Source organism: Gigantopelta aegis, unplaced genomic scaffold, assembly GCF_016097555.1.
Source record: "Gigantopelta aegis isolate Gae_Host unplaced genomic scaffold, Gae_host_genome ctg2153_pilon_pilon:::debris, whole genome shotgun sequence".
Classification (NCBI taxonomy): domain Eukaryota; kingdom Metazoa; phylum Mollusca; class Gastropoda; order Neomphalida; family Peltospiridae; genus Gigantopelta; species Gigantopelta aegis.
Window position 1 is genome coordinate 44154 of NW_024532858.1, and position 16027 is coordinate 60180.

The 16027-nt window shown below is 36.1% G+C and overlaps 1 protein-coding gene across 1 annotated transcript in view; it reads left to right on the forward strand.

Annotated features, from left to right (window-relative positions):
* LOC121391345 overlaps nt 1-16027 on the forward strand; it is a 59973-nt gene that overhangs the window by 41138 nt on the left and 2808 nt on the right. Inside the window, exons 6-12 of the mRNA XM_041523007.1 lie at nt 2994-3086; nt 3540-3632; nt 6709-6768; nt 9310-9417; nt 12756-12788; nt 14431-14463; nt 14920-15014. Of these exons, the coding sequence (XP_041378941.1) occupies nt 2994-3086; nt 3540-3632; nt 6709-6768; nt 9310-9417; nt 12756-12788; nt 14431-14463; nt 14920-15014 (515 nt within the window). The remainder of the gene's footprint in view (nt 1-2993; nt 3087-3539; nt 3633-6708; nt 6769-9309; nt 9418-12755; nt 12789-14430; nt 14464-14919; nt 15015-16027) is intronic.

A 16027-nucleotide genomic window follows, 5' to 3' on the forward strand; every position in this document is an offset into this window, starting at 1 on the left:
AATAAAACATTACTTGTTCTCTGCTACTGACAAAACACTACTTGTCCTCTGCCACTAATAAAACATTACTTGTTCTCTGCTACTGACAAAACACTACTTGTCCTCTGCCACTAATAAAACATTACTTGTTCTCTGCTACTGACAAAACACTACTTGTCCTCTGTCACTAATAAAACATTACTTGTCCTCTGCCACTAATAAAACATGACCTGTCCTCTGCTACTAATAAAACATTACTTGGTCTCTGCTACTGACAAAACACTACTTGTCCTCTGCCACTAATAAAACATTACTTGTTCTCTGCTACTGACAAAACACTACTTGTCCTCTGCCACTAATAAAACATTACTTGTCCTCTGCCACTAATAAAACATGACCTGTCCTCTGCTACTAATAAAACATTACTTGTTCTCTGCTACTGACAAAACACTACTTGTCCTCTGCCACTAATAAAATATTACTTGTTCTCTGCTACTGACAAAACACTACTTGTCCTCTGCCACTAATAAAACATGACCTGTCCTCTGCTACTAATAAAACATTACTTGTTCTCTGCTACTGACAAAACACTACTTGTCCTCTGCCACTAATAAAACATTACTTGTTCTCTGCTACTGACAAAACACTACTTGTCCTCTGCCACTAATAAAACATTACTTGTCCTCTACCACTAATAAAACATGACCTGTCCTCTGCTACTAATAAAACATTACTTGTTCTCTGCTACTGACAAAACACTACTTGTCCTCTGCCACTAATAAAATATTACTTGTTCTCTGCTACTGACAAAACACTACTTGTCCTCTGCCACTAATAAAATATTACTTGTTCTCTGCTACTGACAAAACACTACTTGTCCAATGTCACTAATAAAACATTACTTGTCCTCTGCCACTAATAAAACATTGCTTGTCCTCTGTCACTAATAAAACATTACTTGTCCTCTGTCACTAATAAAATACTACTTGTCCTGTCACTAATAAAACACTACTTGTCCTCTGTCACTAATAAAACATTACTTGTCCTCTGCCACTAATAAAACATGACCTGTCCTCTGCTACTAATAAAACATTACTTGTTCTCTACTACTGACAAAACACTACTTGTCCTCTGCCATTAATAAAACATTACTTGTTCTCTGCTACTGACAAAACACTACTTGTCCTCTGCCACTAATAAAACATTACTTGTTCTCTGCTACTGACAAAACACTACTTGTCCTCTGCCACTAATAAAACATTACTTGTTCTCTGCTACTGACAAAACACTACTTGTCCTCTGTCACTAATAAAACATTACTTGTCCTCTGCCACTAATAAAACATGACCTGTCCTCTGCCACTAATAAAACATTACTCTTTCTCTGCTACTGACAAAATACTACTTGTGCTCTGCCACTAATAAAACACTACTTGTTCTCTGCTACTGACAAAACACTACTTGTCCTCTGTCACTAATAAATCATTACTTGTCCTCTGCCACTAATAAAACATTGCTTGTCCTCTGTTACTAATAAAACATTACTTGTCCTGTCACTAATAAAACATTACTTGTCCTCTGCCACTAATAAAACATGACCTGTCCTCTGCTACTAATAAAACATTACTTGTTCTCTGCTACTGACAAAACACTACTTGTTCTCTGTCACTAATAAAACATGACCTGTCCTCTGCCACTAATAAAACATGACCTGTCCTCTGCCACTAATAAAACATTACTTGTCCTCTGCCACTAATAAAACATTACTTGTCCTCTGCTACTAATAAAACATTACTTGTCCTCTGTCACTAATAAAGCATTACTTGTCCTCAGCAACTAATAAAACATCCTCTGCCACTAATAAATCTAGTAAAACATCACTTGTCCTCTGCTACTAATAAAACATTACTTGTCCTCTGCCACTAATAAAACATTCCTTGTCCTCTGCCACTAATAAAACATTACCTGTCCTCTGTCACTAATAAAACATGACCTGTCCTCTGCCACTAATAAAACATGACCTGTCCTCTGACACTAATAAAACATTACTTGTCCTCTGACACTAATAAAACATTACTTGTTCTCTGCCACTAATAAAACATTGCTTGTCCTCTGCCACTAATAAAACATTTCGTATCGTCTGCCACTAATAAAACATTACTTGTTCTCTGCCACTAATAAAACATTGCTTGTCCTCTGCCACTAATAAAACATTTCGTATCGTCTGCCACTAATAAAACATGACCTGTCCTCTGCCACTAACAAAACATTACCGGTCATGTCACTAATAAAGCTAATAAAACATTACTTGTCCTCTGCCACTAATAAAACATTACTTGTCCTCTGCCACTAATAAAACATTACTTGTCCTCTGCCAGTAATAAAACATTACCTGTCCTCTGCCACTAATAAAACATTACTTGTCCTCTGCCACTAATAAAACAGTACTTGGCCTCTGCCACTAATAAACCTAACAAAACATTGCTGGTCCTTGGCCACTAATTAAGCAAATAAAACATTACCTGTCCTCGGCCACTAATTAACCTAATAAAACATTACTTGTCCTCTGCCACTAATAAACCTAATAAAACATTACTTGTCTTCTGCCACTAATTAAGCTAATAAAAGATTAATTAACAATTGCCTGTAATATGTAGGAGGTTACAGATGCATCTATACAATGCCATATATAACCACTGAAAACTCAGAAATGGTCGGACTATGCCAAGATTTAAAGTTATGGGAAAATAATAGGTATGTGGCATGTTGGAGACAAGGACTGAGGCATGGAGGTGGTCAGCAAAAGATTGGAGCAGCAGCCAGAATGGGAAGAAATGAGATGGAATTCAAAGGAGATAGGAAAGGGAGCAGTGGTATTAAAAATTAATAATAATAAAGGAGATTTTAGGTTCACATTTTGCAACATTAAAGTTATTAAGAATCACCTGCATGCATGTTAACCTTTGAACAAAGTTTATTGTTAAAATGTTCAACTGATTCTATTGTTTTCTTCAGTGTTGGACGACAATGAGTTGTATTTCATGTCTGGCGGTGGTGGTGGTGGTGCACCAAATCGTGGTGGTGATGCAAGTCAACCAAAGCTGCCAGGTATGTATTTTTTATGAAAAAGGTCTGTATACAAAAGAACAAAAAGAAAAAAAGAAACCAAAAAACCAAAAACAAACACTCCCCCCAAAAAATCCCCCTTAAAACCCCCCCCAAAACATGACATAACATTTAACTGTCTGTGATCTTCTCCTAGAGTTTTAATTGGGGTTGTAAAAGGTGGTTCCATGAAGCGGTCTTGGCCCTAAGGTCACTTTAGTAGTCATGCACTTAAGATGATCTTAGTGCTAAGATTGATTCATGGAACGGGGTCCTGGGGTGTGGAGGTCACCAGTGAAAAACTTTGAAAGGTTGGATGAGTTATGGCTCTCTTAAGCTTCTCAAATTGCATCATTAATACTGTTCATGCCAGGCCTCTAAGAATTGCCTGTATGCACATTAACTTTTGGACAAAGTTGATATAGATTTTTAATCTGATTCTGTTGTTTTCTTCAGTGTTGGACGACAATGAGTTGTATTTCATGTCTGGTGGTGGTAGTAGTGATGCACAAAAACGTGGTGATGATGCAAATAAACCAAAACTGCCAGGTATGTATTTTTGTTTGAAAAATATACTCTTCAAAAAAAGAAACGCAAAAGGGTACAAATGGGTTATAACTCCGATTTTATGTTTCCTACCGGTTCATGCTTTGTGAATATAAGGTCATTGCATGTCCCAAACACATTCCCACGGTTACATTCGATAAAACGCAGCTACTGTACAATAAAGTTCCAAAATGTGAATATTCGCAAAAACGCAGCCACGTGCAAACCATGTCACCACTGCACGTGCGTTGTCTGCACGTGCAACATGAACACCGACAGTATAAAAGTGCAGGGTGTTCGCTTGCCTGGCCTCTGTATCTGGCCGACAGTTGACAATCCAGGACATGCCACGTCTCAGTGAACCGCAGAGAAACAATGCTATCGGCCGACTAGACGCAGGCGAATCCAGAACGGCCGTTGCCAGGGCATTCCATGTGTCCCCAAGCACCATCTCCAGACTGGGGGACCGTTACCAGCAACATGGATCAACACGTGATCTCCCTAGATCCGGTCGACCACGGGTCACTACCCCCGGGCAGGACCGCTACATCCGGGTACGCCACCTTCGGGAACGATTGACTACTGCCACCTCCACAGCCGCAGCAATACCAGGTTTGCGCAGGATATCCGACCAGACCGTACGGAACCGCCTACGTGAGGTAGGAATTCGTGCCAGACGTCCAGTTCGAGGTGTCATCTTAACACCACAACACCGTTGACTCCGACTGCAGTGGTGCCAGATTCATCGACAATGGCCTCAACTGCGATGGAGACAGGTGTGGTTCAGTGACGAGTCCCGATTTCTGCTCCGACGTCATGATGGAAGATGTCGCGTGTATAGGCGTCGTGGTGAACGTTATGCGGCAAACTGCGTGCAGGAAGTGGACAGATTCGGCGGGGGTAGTGTCATGGTGTGGGCAGCCATCTCACACACTGGCAGAACTGACCTGGTCCACGTACAGGGCAACCTGAATGCACAGAGCTACATTGACCAGATCCTCCGGCCACACATCGTTCCAGTTATGGCCAACGCCAACGCAGTGTTCCAACATGACAATGCCAGGCCTCACACAGCACGTCTCACAACGGCTTTCCTACAGAACAACAACATTAATGTCCTTCCTTGGCCATCGATATCACCGGATTTGAACCCAATTGAGCATCTATGGGACGAGTTGGACCGACGCCTCCGACAGCGACAACCACAGCCCCAGACCCTGCCCGAGCTGGCAGCAGCCTTGCAGGCCGAGTGGGCCACCATCCCCCGGGACGTCATCCGTACTCTGGTTGCTTCAATGGGCAGGCGGTGCCAGGCAGTTGTCAACACACGCAGAGGCCACACCCGGTATTGACTCCAGATGACCTTGACCTTGGTGGTGTGTCCTATCACTTACTCACAATGGACTAGAGTGAATTGTGAACAATCCTGCAACATTTGGTAATTATCGGACTCACCATTCAATAATTAAATCAATTCTCCAAATGTTACGACAATGTGGTTTTGCGTTTCTTCTTTTGAAGAGTATATGTAAAATAAAATAAAATAAAATAATCCATGATATACTATTTTCTGTGTACCAAATTAGTGGTCTCAGATTTTCTTAGCACAGTGGCCAGATATCCAAATCAGATAATTATATCACTACATTTGTCTGAAGACATACATTGTATACTGTTCAGCCAGACTACATTGTTTAAATAAACAATTAGATTATGTACATTTAAATTAATGGGTTGATTCGAAGTTGCATAATCATGAAAAATATTTATTAATTTTTCTTGTGAAATGTAAAGATTCTGTCTTGAATTACATGCCTGCAAAAATTATATTGAAGTAATTTCATTTACTATTATTTTATAACTTTATATTATTGCAAAATCCATTAAGGGTGATGGCCAATGTGACATCACTGTTTGAATTTGAATTACATTTCTATATTTACAATGAACTGGCTGATATTTTAATGGAAGCATGATGAATGTTTTCTGTGTACATTATATATCTTGGCAAAGAGGCAGCTTCTTATAATTTGATTTTCTTGAATTAAGTATGCAAAGATTCTTTGTGGGTTCAAGTGATATGTAATATTGTTGTTAGAGTGTTAAGGAAAAAAAGAAAGAAATGTTTTATTTAACGACACACTCAACACATTTTATTTTACGGTTATATGGCATCAGACATATGGTTAAGGACCACACGGATTTTGAGAGGAAACCCACTGTCGCCACTTCATGGGTTACTCTTTCTGAGGCAGGATAGCACAAACCATGGCCTTTGTTGAACCAGTTATGGATCACTGGTCGGTGCAAGTGGTTTACACCTACCCATTGAGCCTTGCGGAGCACTCAGTCAGGGTTTGGAGTCGGTATCTGGATTAAAAATCCCATGCCTCGACTGGGATCCAAACCCAGTACCTACCAGCCTGTTGACCGATGGCCTAACCACGACGCCACCGAGGCCGGTAGGGTGTTAAGGTGATCTGTGCATACTTTGCCTCATTTAAAGTCAACACCTGATGATTTCTTTTGTCCGGTTTCTTTTACAAAAGTTTGACAACAGACATTGAGGTTTCTTTCTTTTTTTCTTCTTTAAAAAAAAAATTGTTAATGTATTTATCAGATACATAGTGATTTCCCTAGAAATTAGGCAAGGCATGGTAGACCAAGCAATTTTGGGGCATTCTCGCCATTTTCAGGTCACTTGTTTTTCATTAAAAATACAAAAAAATTAATTGAAATAAACATTAATGTAATTTATGTGCTTGCTTTAATAAATGAATGGCAAAAGATATAAAAGGCATATTTTATTAATTAATAATACCTTTTTTTGTATTTTATAAAGGCAATTTTAGAATTAATTACTGAAAAAGGCTTGTTTAATCTCAAGGCAGCATGGTGCTGATTAAGGCAAGATGGTGCTAGACTATTGAGGCATGGTGCTGCACCATGCTAAAACAAGCTAGGGAAAACACTAGATACATCTATGTGTATTACCTTTAAAACTATTACTATGCACCATAAATTTGAACAGTTCTAAGTTCATTTTAATATAGACATTCATCTTGTGATTTTATTTTAGTGTTGGAGGACAACGACTTGTATTTCTCATCAGGTGGTGTGAAGAAAATGGAGTTGCCAGGTATGTAGCTATGCCATCTTTGTGAAGGCATAAAGGGACAGGTGTGTAGCTGTGCCTTCTTTGTGAAGGCATAAAGAGACAGGTGTGTAGCTGTGCCTTCTTTGTGAAGGCATAAAGGGACAGGTGTGTAGCTGTGCCATCTTTGTGAAGGCATAAAGGGACAGGTGTGTAGCTGTGCCATCTTTGTGAAGGCATAAAGGGACAGGTGTGTAGCTGTGCCATCTTTGTGAAGGCATAAAGGGACAGGTGTGTAGCTGTGCCATCTTTGTGAAGGCATAAAGGGACAGGTGTGTAGCTGTGCCATCTTTGTGAAGACATAAAGTGACAGGTGTGTAGCTGTGCCCTCTTTGTGAAGACATGCATGTACAGGGACAGGTGTATGTAGCTGTGCCCTCTTTGTGAAGGCATAAAGGGACAGGTATATGTAGCTGTGCCCTCTTTGTGAAGGCATAAAGGGACAGGTGTGTAACTGTGCCCTCTTTAGTCTGGGAGCCCAGAGAGGTTTAATTAGCATTGCGAGTACAAAAGGTCTGAGCCTGGAATACAATGTATGTAGGTGTGGGCTGTGGGACCCCCAAACGGCCATTCTTAAGTGTCATCTCCTGTACCAATCCAAGGGGCCGCCCCTCAAAATACCCCAAATTTTAAGTTTAATTAGCATGGTTGAGTACACCAATCAAACCTACACCAAAATGTTCTCTGTTGATGTACTAATTAATATCCACCATTGTTAAGTGTCATCTCCTGTACTTGGTCCACTTAAGAACGCCCCTAATTAGCACTAATTAGAAGTTTAATTAGCATGGTTGAGTACATCAACGAAACTGATGCCAAAATATTCTTTAGGGTACCCTGACTAAGGATCAGTGATTCTTAAATGTCAAAACCTGTACCGAATCCACTTAAGAACGGGTCAAAGGTCATAATCCACCCAATTTCAGGTTAATTAGCATGGTTGAGTACACCAATCAAACCTACACCAAAATGTTCTCTGTTGATGTACTAATTAAGATCTGCCATTCTTAAGTGTCATCTCCTGTACTTAGTCCACTTAAGAACGCCCCTAATTAGCACTAATTAGAAGTTTAATTAGCATGGTTGAGTACATAAACGAAACTGATGCCAAAATATTCTTTAGGGTACCCTGACTAAGGATCAGTGATTCTTAAGTGTCAAAACCTGTACTGAATCCACTTAAGAACGGGTCAAAGGTCAAAATCCATCCAATTTCAGGTTTAATTAGCACGATCGAGTACATCAACGAAACTAACGTTAAAATTTTCTCTGTTGATGTACAAATTAAGATCCTCCACCATTCTTAAGTGTCAACTCCTGTACTTAATCCACTTAAGACTGCCACTAATTAGTGCTAATTAGAAGATTAATTAGCATGACTGAGTACATCAACGAAACTGATGCCAAAATATTCCTCAGGGTACCCCCACTAAGGATCAATGATTTTTAAATATCAACCCCTGTACTGAATTCACTTAAGGTCAAAGGTAACAATTTGCCCAGTATTAGGTTTATTAGCATTCACGAGTACATCAAAACATTAATATGTTCTCTGTTGGTATGATAAACAAGACCCATGATTCTTAATGTCAACTCCTGTAGTTAGTCCACAATTGTGTTGTTTCCAGTGTTGAAGGACAATGAGTTGTATTATACACATCTCAAGGCAGTGGTGTAAAGGGACAAAAAGAACCTGCAGGTTTGTATTTTTGAAAACACACATGGGGGAAAATATATATGCTGTCTGATGTATTGGTGCATTTGAGCATTCAAAGATCTATTTACTATTTGTTACTTTACCATGCATGTATGATATATTGCTCTTTCCATTAAGGTCGACGACAATCACTTTTCGCACCCTTGTTATGGCTTAAATAATAAATAAATAAAACATGTAACGGTAATTTTTTTACATGATATATTTAACAAAAGGTACTTTTTATTTCTTTCATCTTTCAAAACTTAAAATTATTATTTTGTCCAGAATTATGAAAAATAAACAAATACTGATCTGTAAACAACATTAGCTGCTTGTTATAGAATTTTGACAGGGGTCAAGTTAAGTTGACCAGTTTTTATTATAATGTGGCGAAGCATTGTAATACTATAGCTAATTCTGAATTTGAATGACGTCTGCAGGTATTCCAATGATTTCACTCAATTTGCATCTCCTTAAAATAACCATAAACTGGGTGCATGACGTTTCGGTTTTAAGAATGCTGGAAAAATTCCAATGCAAAATTGCTATTGAATTTGTTTTGTTTGAACATTACTAATGCAACTGAATGTGTTTGAAGAAAATATTGTGATTAAAAAAATTGTACCTTTTACGAAATATGGATTTTAAGTGAAATTACAGTTATATATCCTATATTTATTGTTTACGAAGCCAAAACAAGGGTGCAAAAAAGTGACTGTCGTCGACCTTAGGAAAAGTAAAATATTTTATACCACTTTCATGTAATATTCATCATAGATGATCAGCTAGCACGTGTAATGATTTGTACACTGATATTGTTTTATCAGTTTCACAGACAAGTCTCATGCGTGATGGAGCCCAGCCAAGCACCAGCACACAAAATGCTGACAAGAAGGACAACAAGAAAGGCCAAAAAGAAATAAAGAAAACTCAAGGTGCTTATTTTGGTATCAGTAAGTCCTCAAAAACAAAAAACAATCCTTTAGTTCATAAATCTTAATATGCAAACTGTTAATGTCACATGCAGAATTCTTTCTACACAAGGTACATGTAGAGTCAAAAGATGTTTGGAGATGGTTGTAATTACTTCCATGACTAACTGTCATTTGCTTTTTCTTTAAGAAGACTGCCCTTCCCATTTAATAGACCATTCCTACTTTGCCTTTAGGAGGACTGCCACTTACCCATTTAATAGCAGCTAGTCCCTACCTTGCTTTTATGAGGATTGCCACTTATGAGGATGATTATCTTTGCTTGAGGACTGCCACTCCACAGAACAATTCTTCCTTCCTGCTTTATCTTTAGAACTGTCCCTTCCCAGGACAATATAGCCTTCCTGCTTCATCTTATCCGACGCTATATAACCGTAAATAAAATGTGTTGAGTGTGTCGTTAAATAAAACATTTCCTTCCTTCCTTCCTGCTTCATCGTCACTCCCATAATTGGTTTGACAAATCTAAATTTGGTAAGACAGAGCTTAACAAATTAGCCTAAATTGACTAGTGATCTTAACATCTGTTTAACTATGTTTCCTATGTAAAGTCTGCACATATACATATGATCCAAAATTACTAAAATAATAAAATAGTATGGTGACATTATATGATGTTACTCAGGCCCACATACTTTTTGCAGACATCTTTTGAAATGTTTTTGTCTCTCCTTTACAAAGCCAAAAGGCAACATATAGATCTACAAATGTTTATCTCTATCAGGGCTTCTAGATTATGGTAGCCCCACTCCCATGGCTAGTGATATTCAATGTTGGGCTAGTAAATAACTAATATTGCTATGCCTGACGGATAGTGAAATGTTTTTGGTCAAATGTTGCAGTTGTCTATTTTGTAAATATGAATATCCTGCCCCCACCCCAACCCCCCTATGTTAGTGTTTTTAAGCTCTATCTCCCTCTTTAGGTGACATATCTGATTATTACTATTATTTAGTAAAACTGTATTAACTTAAAGTAAAGTAGGGCTAGTGAATTTGTAATCGTGTCTAGTAAATTTTTAAATCACTGATCTCATGGCTAGTGGATTTTATAAACATTCTAGAAGCTCTGCCTCTATGCAACTTTAAAAAATATATATATATATTTACTCAAGTAAAATTTTAATTTTAATTAGTTGTTTTTAAGTTTCTTTATTCATTTATTTTCTTCTAAATATGCAATAAGATATTGATGCAAATATGAGCAACACCAAATAGGTTTATGGCATTTTGACATTTAGTTCTACTGAATTCTTGTTAACTAATTGGATTAATGTTAAAAAGTAATCGGTTAATAATAAACGTAGATTTGCTGTGAGACTTTCAGTCATTTTGCGATGTATATTTCAAAATAAACCCATCCCTATTTCGTAATGCTGCTTACCTAAAGGCTCGGTTTTTATAAAATTATTAGGGGTGGGACGTAGCCCACTGGTAAAGCGCTTGCCTGATGCGTGGTCAGTCTGGTGATTGATCCGTTGGTTGACCCATTGGGCTATTTCTCGTTCTAGCCAGTGCACTACGACCGATATATTAAAGGTTGTGGTATGTGCTATCTTGTCTGGAATATTGCATATAAAAGATCTCTTGCTACTGATGAAAAAATATAGTGGGTTTCCTCTCTAAGACTGCAGGTCAAAATTACCAAATATTTGACATCCAATAGCCAATGATTAATAAATCAATGTGCTCTAGTAGTATCGTTAAACAAAACAATAGCCCTTTGTTCTTTGAATCTTGGTATACACATGCTTTGAATCTAAAATATTTTGAAGTAAAATTTCATGTCATATTTTTAATAGCTATTTGTGTCAATATACATCTAATAATTTAGTTTCAAGCTTCATTAGATGCGACTGGTTATTAGTTATTAGAAGCTCCAGATCTAACTGTTAATGAAAATAAAATAAAATGAATGTATAGTAAATAAATAAATAAATAAATACATTGTATGTAATAAAGTGAAATTCCAAACTGACCAAGTGTTCTATTTATTGTTTGAAAATTTTTGTTAGTGTGTATATTCTTGTACATAAACCAAGGGAATATCATTACAACAGCTTTGCTTCACATTTTGGAAAACTGATACATGTATGTATTAAATCTATATAGTATAGCACAATAATTGCTATGTTTCTCCATCCTTATTATTACTGGAATTTGGCCCATTGCATCTTTTCAGTTTCAGGAATCAAAGATTGTGAGATTTCAAAGTTTGAATTAACTAAGCTTAACTGTATAAAACAAAAAAGATTAATCTAAAACATATACAGCCAAAATAAATACAGTAATTGTTGAATCCCACATTACTGTTTAAATCTGCTATATAATTAATACTCATCGTGAGAGATTTTCTATTGCTGATTTGTTAGTGTTTGTAAATTCATTGACCATCAATCTTGCCTTGAAGTTTCACTTATCCTAGAGGTTTAATTGGATAGTTCATGGAACATTTCAAAATCTAAAGGTTTCATCAGATTATTATGAAATTTGGTACAGTGATTCTCTGGAACAGTCTTTTAAAAATAAAAGTTTTTTAATTACCAAGGCATATATTGTAACCATTTTCCTTTTTTATGCCCGTCTATGATGGGTCATATTATGGTATATGGTGGCGTCTATCCGTACGTCTATTAACTTTTTCTTGTTCGGACCATATCTTGCATACAGGACCATCAAACCTCACATGTAGGAACAACTTGGGATGGTGGTGTGCCGCGTACTATTACTAGGTCACTGTGACCTACTTTTCACGGTCTACTGCACATAACAGTAAATCCTTGTTCGGACCATATCTTGCATACAGGACCATCAAACCTCACATGTTGTAAAACTTGGGATGGTGGCGTGTCACATACAATTACTAGGTCACTGATAGAAATAAATAAAATAATTTGTTTATATTCTGAATTAGAATTGAATCATATCCATAACATACATGTATTCATTAATATCTATGGTTTTCCATCAAACTCCTGACGGGCGTATCTTGTTACTAAAATTAAAATTCATCCTTGAAAATTCCATACAAAGTTTTAACTAAATAGTCTCCACAAACAATAGAGAGATATTTTAAAATTGTTAGATCACTGATTGTACATTTTATTCATAATTTTCAAACTTTTTATTTGTTCTTGAAATATTTAATAAATTTTATGACCTTTTCATGAAGTAGTATTTGTAACTCGTGTGATTAAAAAATAGTTGTTTGTTGACATAATCCTGATGTACATGTATACAAGGACACAAGTAAATGAAAGTGTTCTTTCTTTTCACCTTCAGATGCAGACAAGAAAGTGAAGAAAGGAAAGAAAGGTTAGATGAAACATTTTTAATATTGGTTGACAGTCTGATCTAATTGTAGGACATCAAACTAAACATAATGGAATTATTCCAAATAGGGGAAATAACATGTATTAAATTGTTGTCCTTCACACATTTGGCTTGAACTTAAAACCCGACGGCATGTCCATTTCTCTTCTTTATTGGATTCCAAAACTTCATAAGAATCCATACAAGAAGAGGTAGATCGTAGGGTCCAGCAAATTAATGCACCACCAAATCCTTGTCTCAAAGACTGATCATTATCCTGACCACTATCAATGATGGTCTTTCTAGAGGTATTGTCAAAAAGTCTTTGAGACAAGTGATATTAATCACATTTGGATTCTCAAGAATTCCAAAGATTTACTAGAAATTATTCACTCTCAATCCAGATGCAAGTTCACTAATATTAAAAATTTAATATACCTTGGGGCATGCTCATTGTATGAAGATTTCAAACACGTCATATCATTCTGACACAGTTGTTCCATCAGGGTTATATTACTATGATGTCCAGGGATTCCTGATGGCGTCAAAACATTTTATAGTAGACATTTGGAGGCTTTATCTACTAAATGATGGTGGAGGCTATTCCATATTTTAAAATTGTGAATACGTTTTTATCTCTTTGGCAAATGTTTTTAACGAGAATTGTTTTAATGTGATGTTTTAATACTTTTATGGGGCATTTTCGTAATTATTGATTTAAATATTGGTGTAAAATATTATTGCAATGAATTAAGAAGGCTGTTAATTGTGGAATTTGAAATTTTTGTGTATGGTCTGGAAAAGCACTTTAAGTGGTACAAACCAGTAGGACATGGCAGAACATCTACTAGAAGAATTTACTCTAGTTATAAACACGGGATTTCTCAAATATTGAAGAACTATTTGCTGTTATTTTGCCAAAACTTGGTACAGTGATTCTCTGGGGCACCCTCCACAAACTAATATAGAGATATTTAGGAAATTCTGAAGTTTTACAATTTTATTAAAACATTTTAAAATTAAAATTTTAATTTTAAATGTCTATCATCTTGTAGAGTTTTGATTGGATTGTTCTGAATCTTAGTATAAGTATTCTCAAGGGAAGTCTTCAGAAACAAATTGTTTTGCAAATTTGCATTTTTATTAAAAGTTTACTGTAAATAGAAATTTAACATTGAAAATTTTAGTCATGTCTTCTAGAGTTTTCATCGAGTAGTTCTGAAACATGGTACTGTCATATATTCTGTGGGGAAAATTTCACAGACTAATGGAGATACTTTTTTGAATTTTGATTAAAGTTTTAAAATTTAAATTAATATTTAACATTAGGTAATCTTTGCAAATTAATTAATGATTGAAATTGAAAATTAAATAGCCAATTTCTAAAGGCCGATAGGCCTCTTGTTTCATTTATTTATCTTTGACAGTCAAGTAGCCAGTAATTTTATTCATGCTGGCATATGGTGTTATTAATTACTTCATTCTTTTCTTTGTCATTTTTTGGTGGTTGTTTGTTTTGGGATTTTTTGTTTGTCTGTCTTGTTTGTTTTTTTAGCCTGTTGATCAGCCTGTAACATCTTAAAAACTTTAATATTTGTTCTTCTTAAAAAATTTTTTTTAAATATTGACCATTTCTATTTTGTAGGTGATAAAATGCCACTGAATCAAGCTGCAAGAGGTAATATATTCCCCACTTTAGTGGCGTCAGAAATAGAATAAAGATTTTCGTTGATTATTTCTTTCATATTAAACTGACAAGTAAATATTTTGTAAATATCTATTTAATGATATTCTACGTAATTTAGCATTTACTTGTTTGGGCTGTCATTGATGTACACGGTGGTGTTTACTCTTGAAATTAAAAGAAAGATGTCAGTAAATAGGTGATTTGTGCACTTTATTTGAACAGACTATACAAATTTTGATTTATGTGAATTTCATTACTGTTGTAATAAGTGATGGACCATCTCAAAAGTTTGCTAAAATTCATTATTGTCGCTTGAGACTGGAATGATCACTGGTGCTACTTTAGCGAGCTGCACACCATCATGCTGATGATATTCTGTTTCAATCAGCAGAAAATGATCCTCAGAGAATTAAAAATTGAATCAATAACTATATGTATTTGTTTTAGGTGATGTATATGAAAATGTGGATCTAGGAAAGGACAATACTTATGCCAATGCTGCATTTGATGGAAAAGAGGATGAAGTGTGTCAGAATGTCCAGGTTTAATGCTTAAATTTCAGTTTAAAAAATTCTAACATCAGAACTTTGTGTTACAAACAGTCTAGCAGGATTTTCAGGATTCCACATATAAACGGTTGTAATTTAATCTTTCCAAAAGTTAGTTTATTTTGTTTTACGACACCACTAGAGCACAATGATTTATTAATCACGGGCTATTGGATGTCAAACATTTAGTAATTCTGGCATAGTCTTAGAGAGGAAACGACACCACATGACCACAATGATTTATTAATCATGGGCTATTGGATGTCAAACATTTGGTACTTCTGGCATATAGTCTTATAGAGGAAACAACACCACAGGAGTACAATGATTTATTAATCATGGACTATTGGATGTCAAACATTTGGTACTTCTGGTATAGTCTTATAGAGGAAACGACACCACTAGAGCACAATGATTTATTAATCATGGGCTATTGGATGTCAAACATTTGGTACTTCTGACATATAGTCTTATAGAGGAAACGACACCACTAGAGCACAATGATTTATTAATCATGGACTATTGGATGTCAAACATTTGGTACTTCTGGTATAGTCTTATAGAGGAAACGACACCACTAGAGCACAATGATTTATTAATCATGGACTATTGGATGTCAAACATTTGGTACTTCTGGCATATAGTCTTATAGAGGAAACAACACCACAGGAGTACAATGATTTATTAATCATGGACTATTGGATGTCAAACATTTGGTACTTCTGGTATAGTCTTATAGAGGAAACGACACCACTAGAGCACAATGATTTATTAATCATGGGCTATTGGATGTCAAACATTTGGTACTTCTGACATATAGTCTTATAGAGGAAACAACACCACAGGAGTACAATGATTTATTAATCATGGACTATTGGATGTCAAACATTTGGTACTTCTGGTATAGTCTTATAGAGGAAACGACACCACTAGAGCACAATGATTTATCTATCACTGGCTATTGGATGTCAAACATTTGGTACTTCTGACATATAGTCTTATAGAGG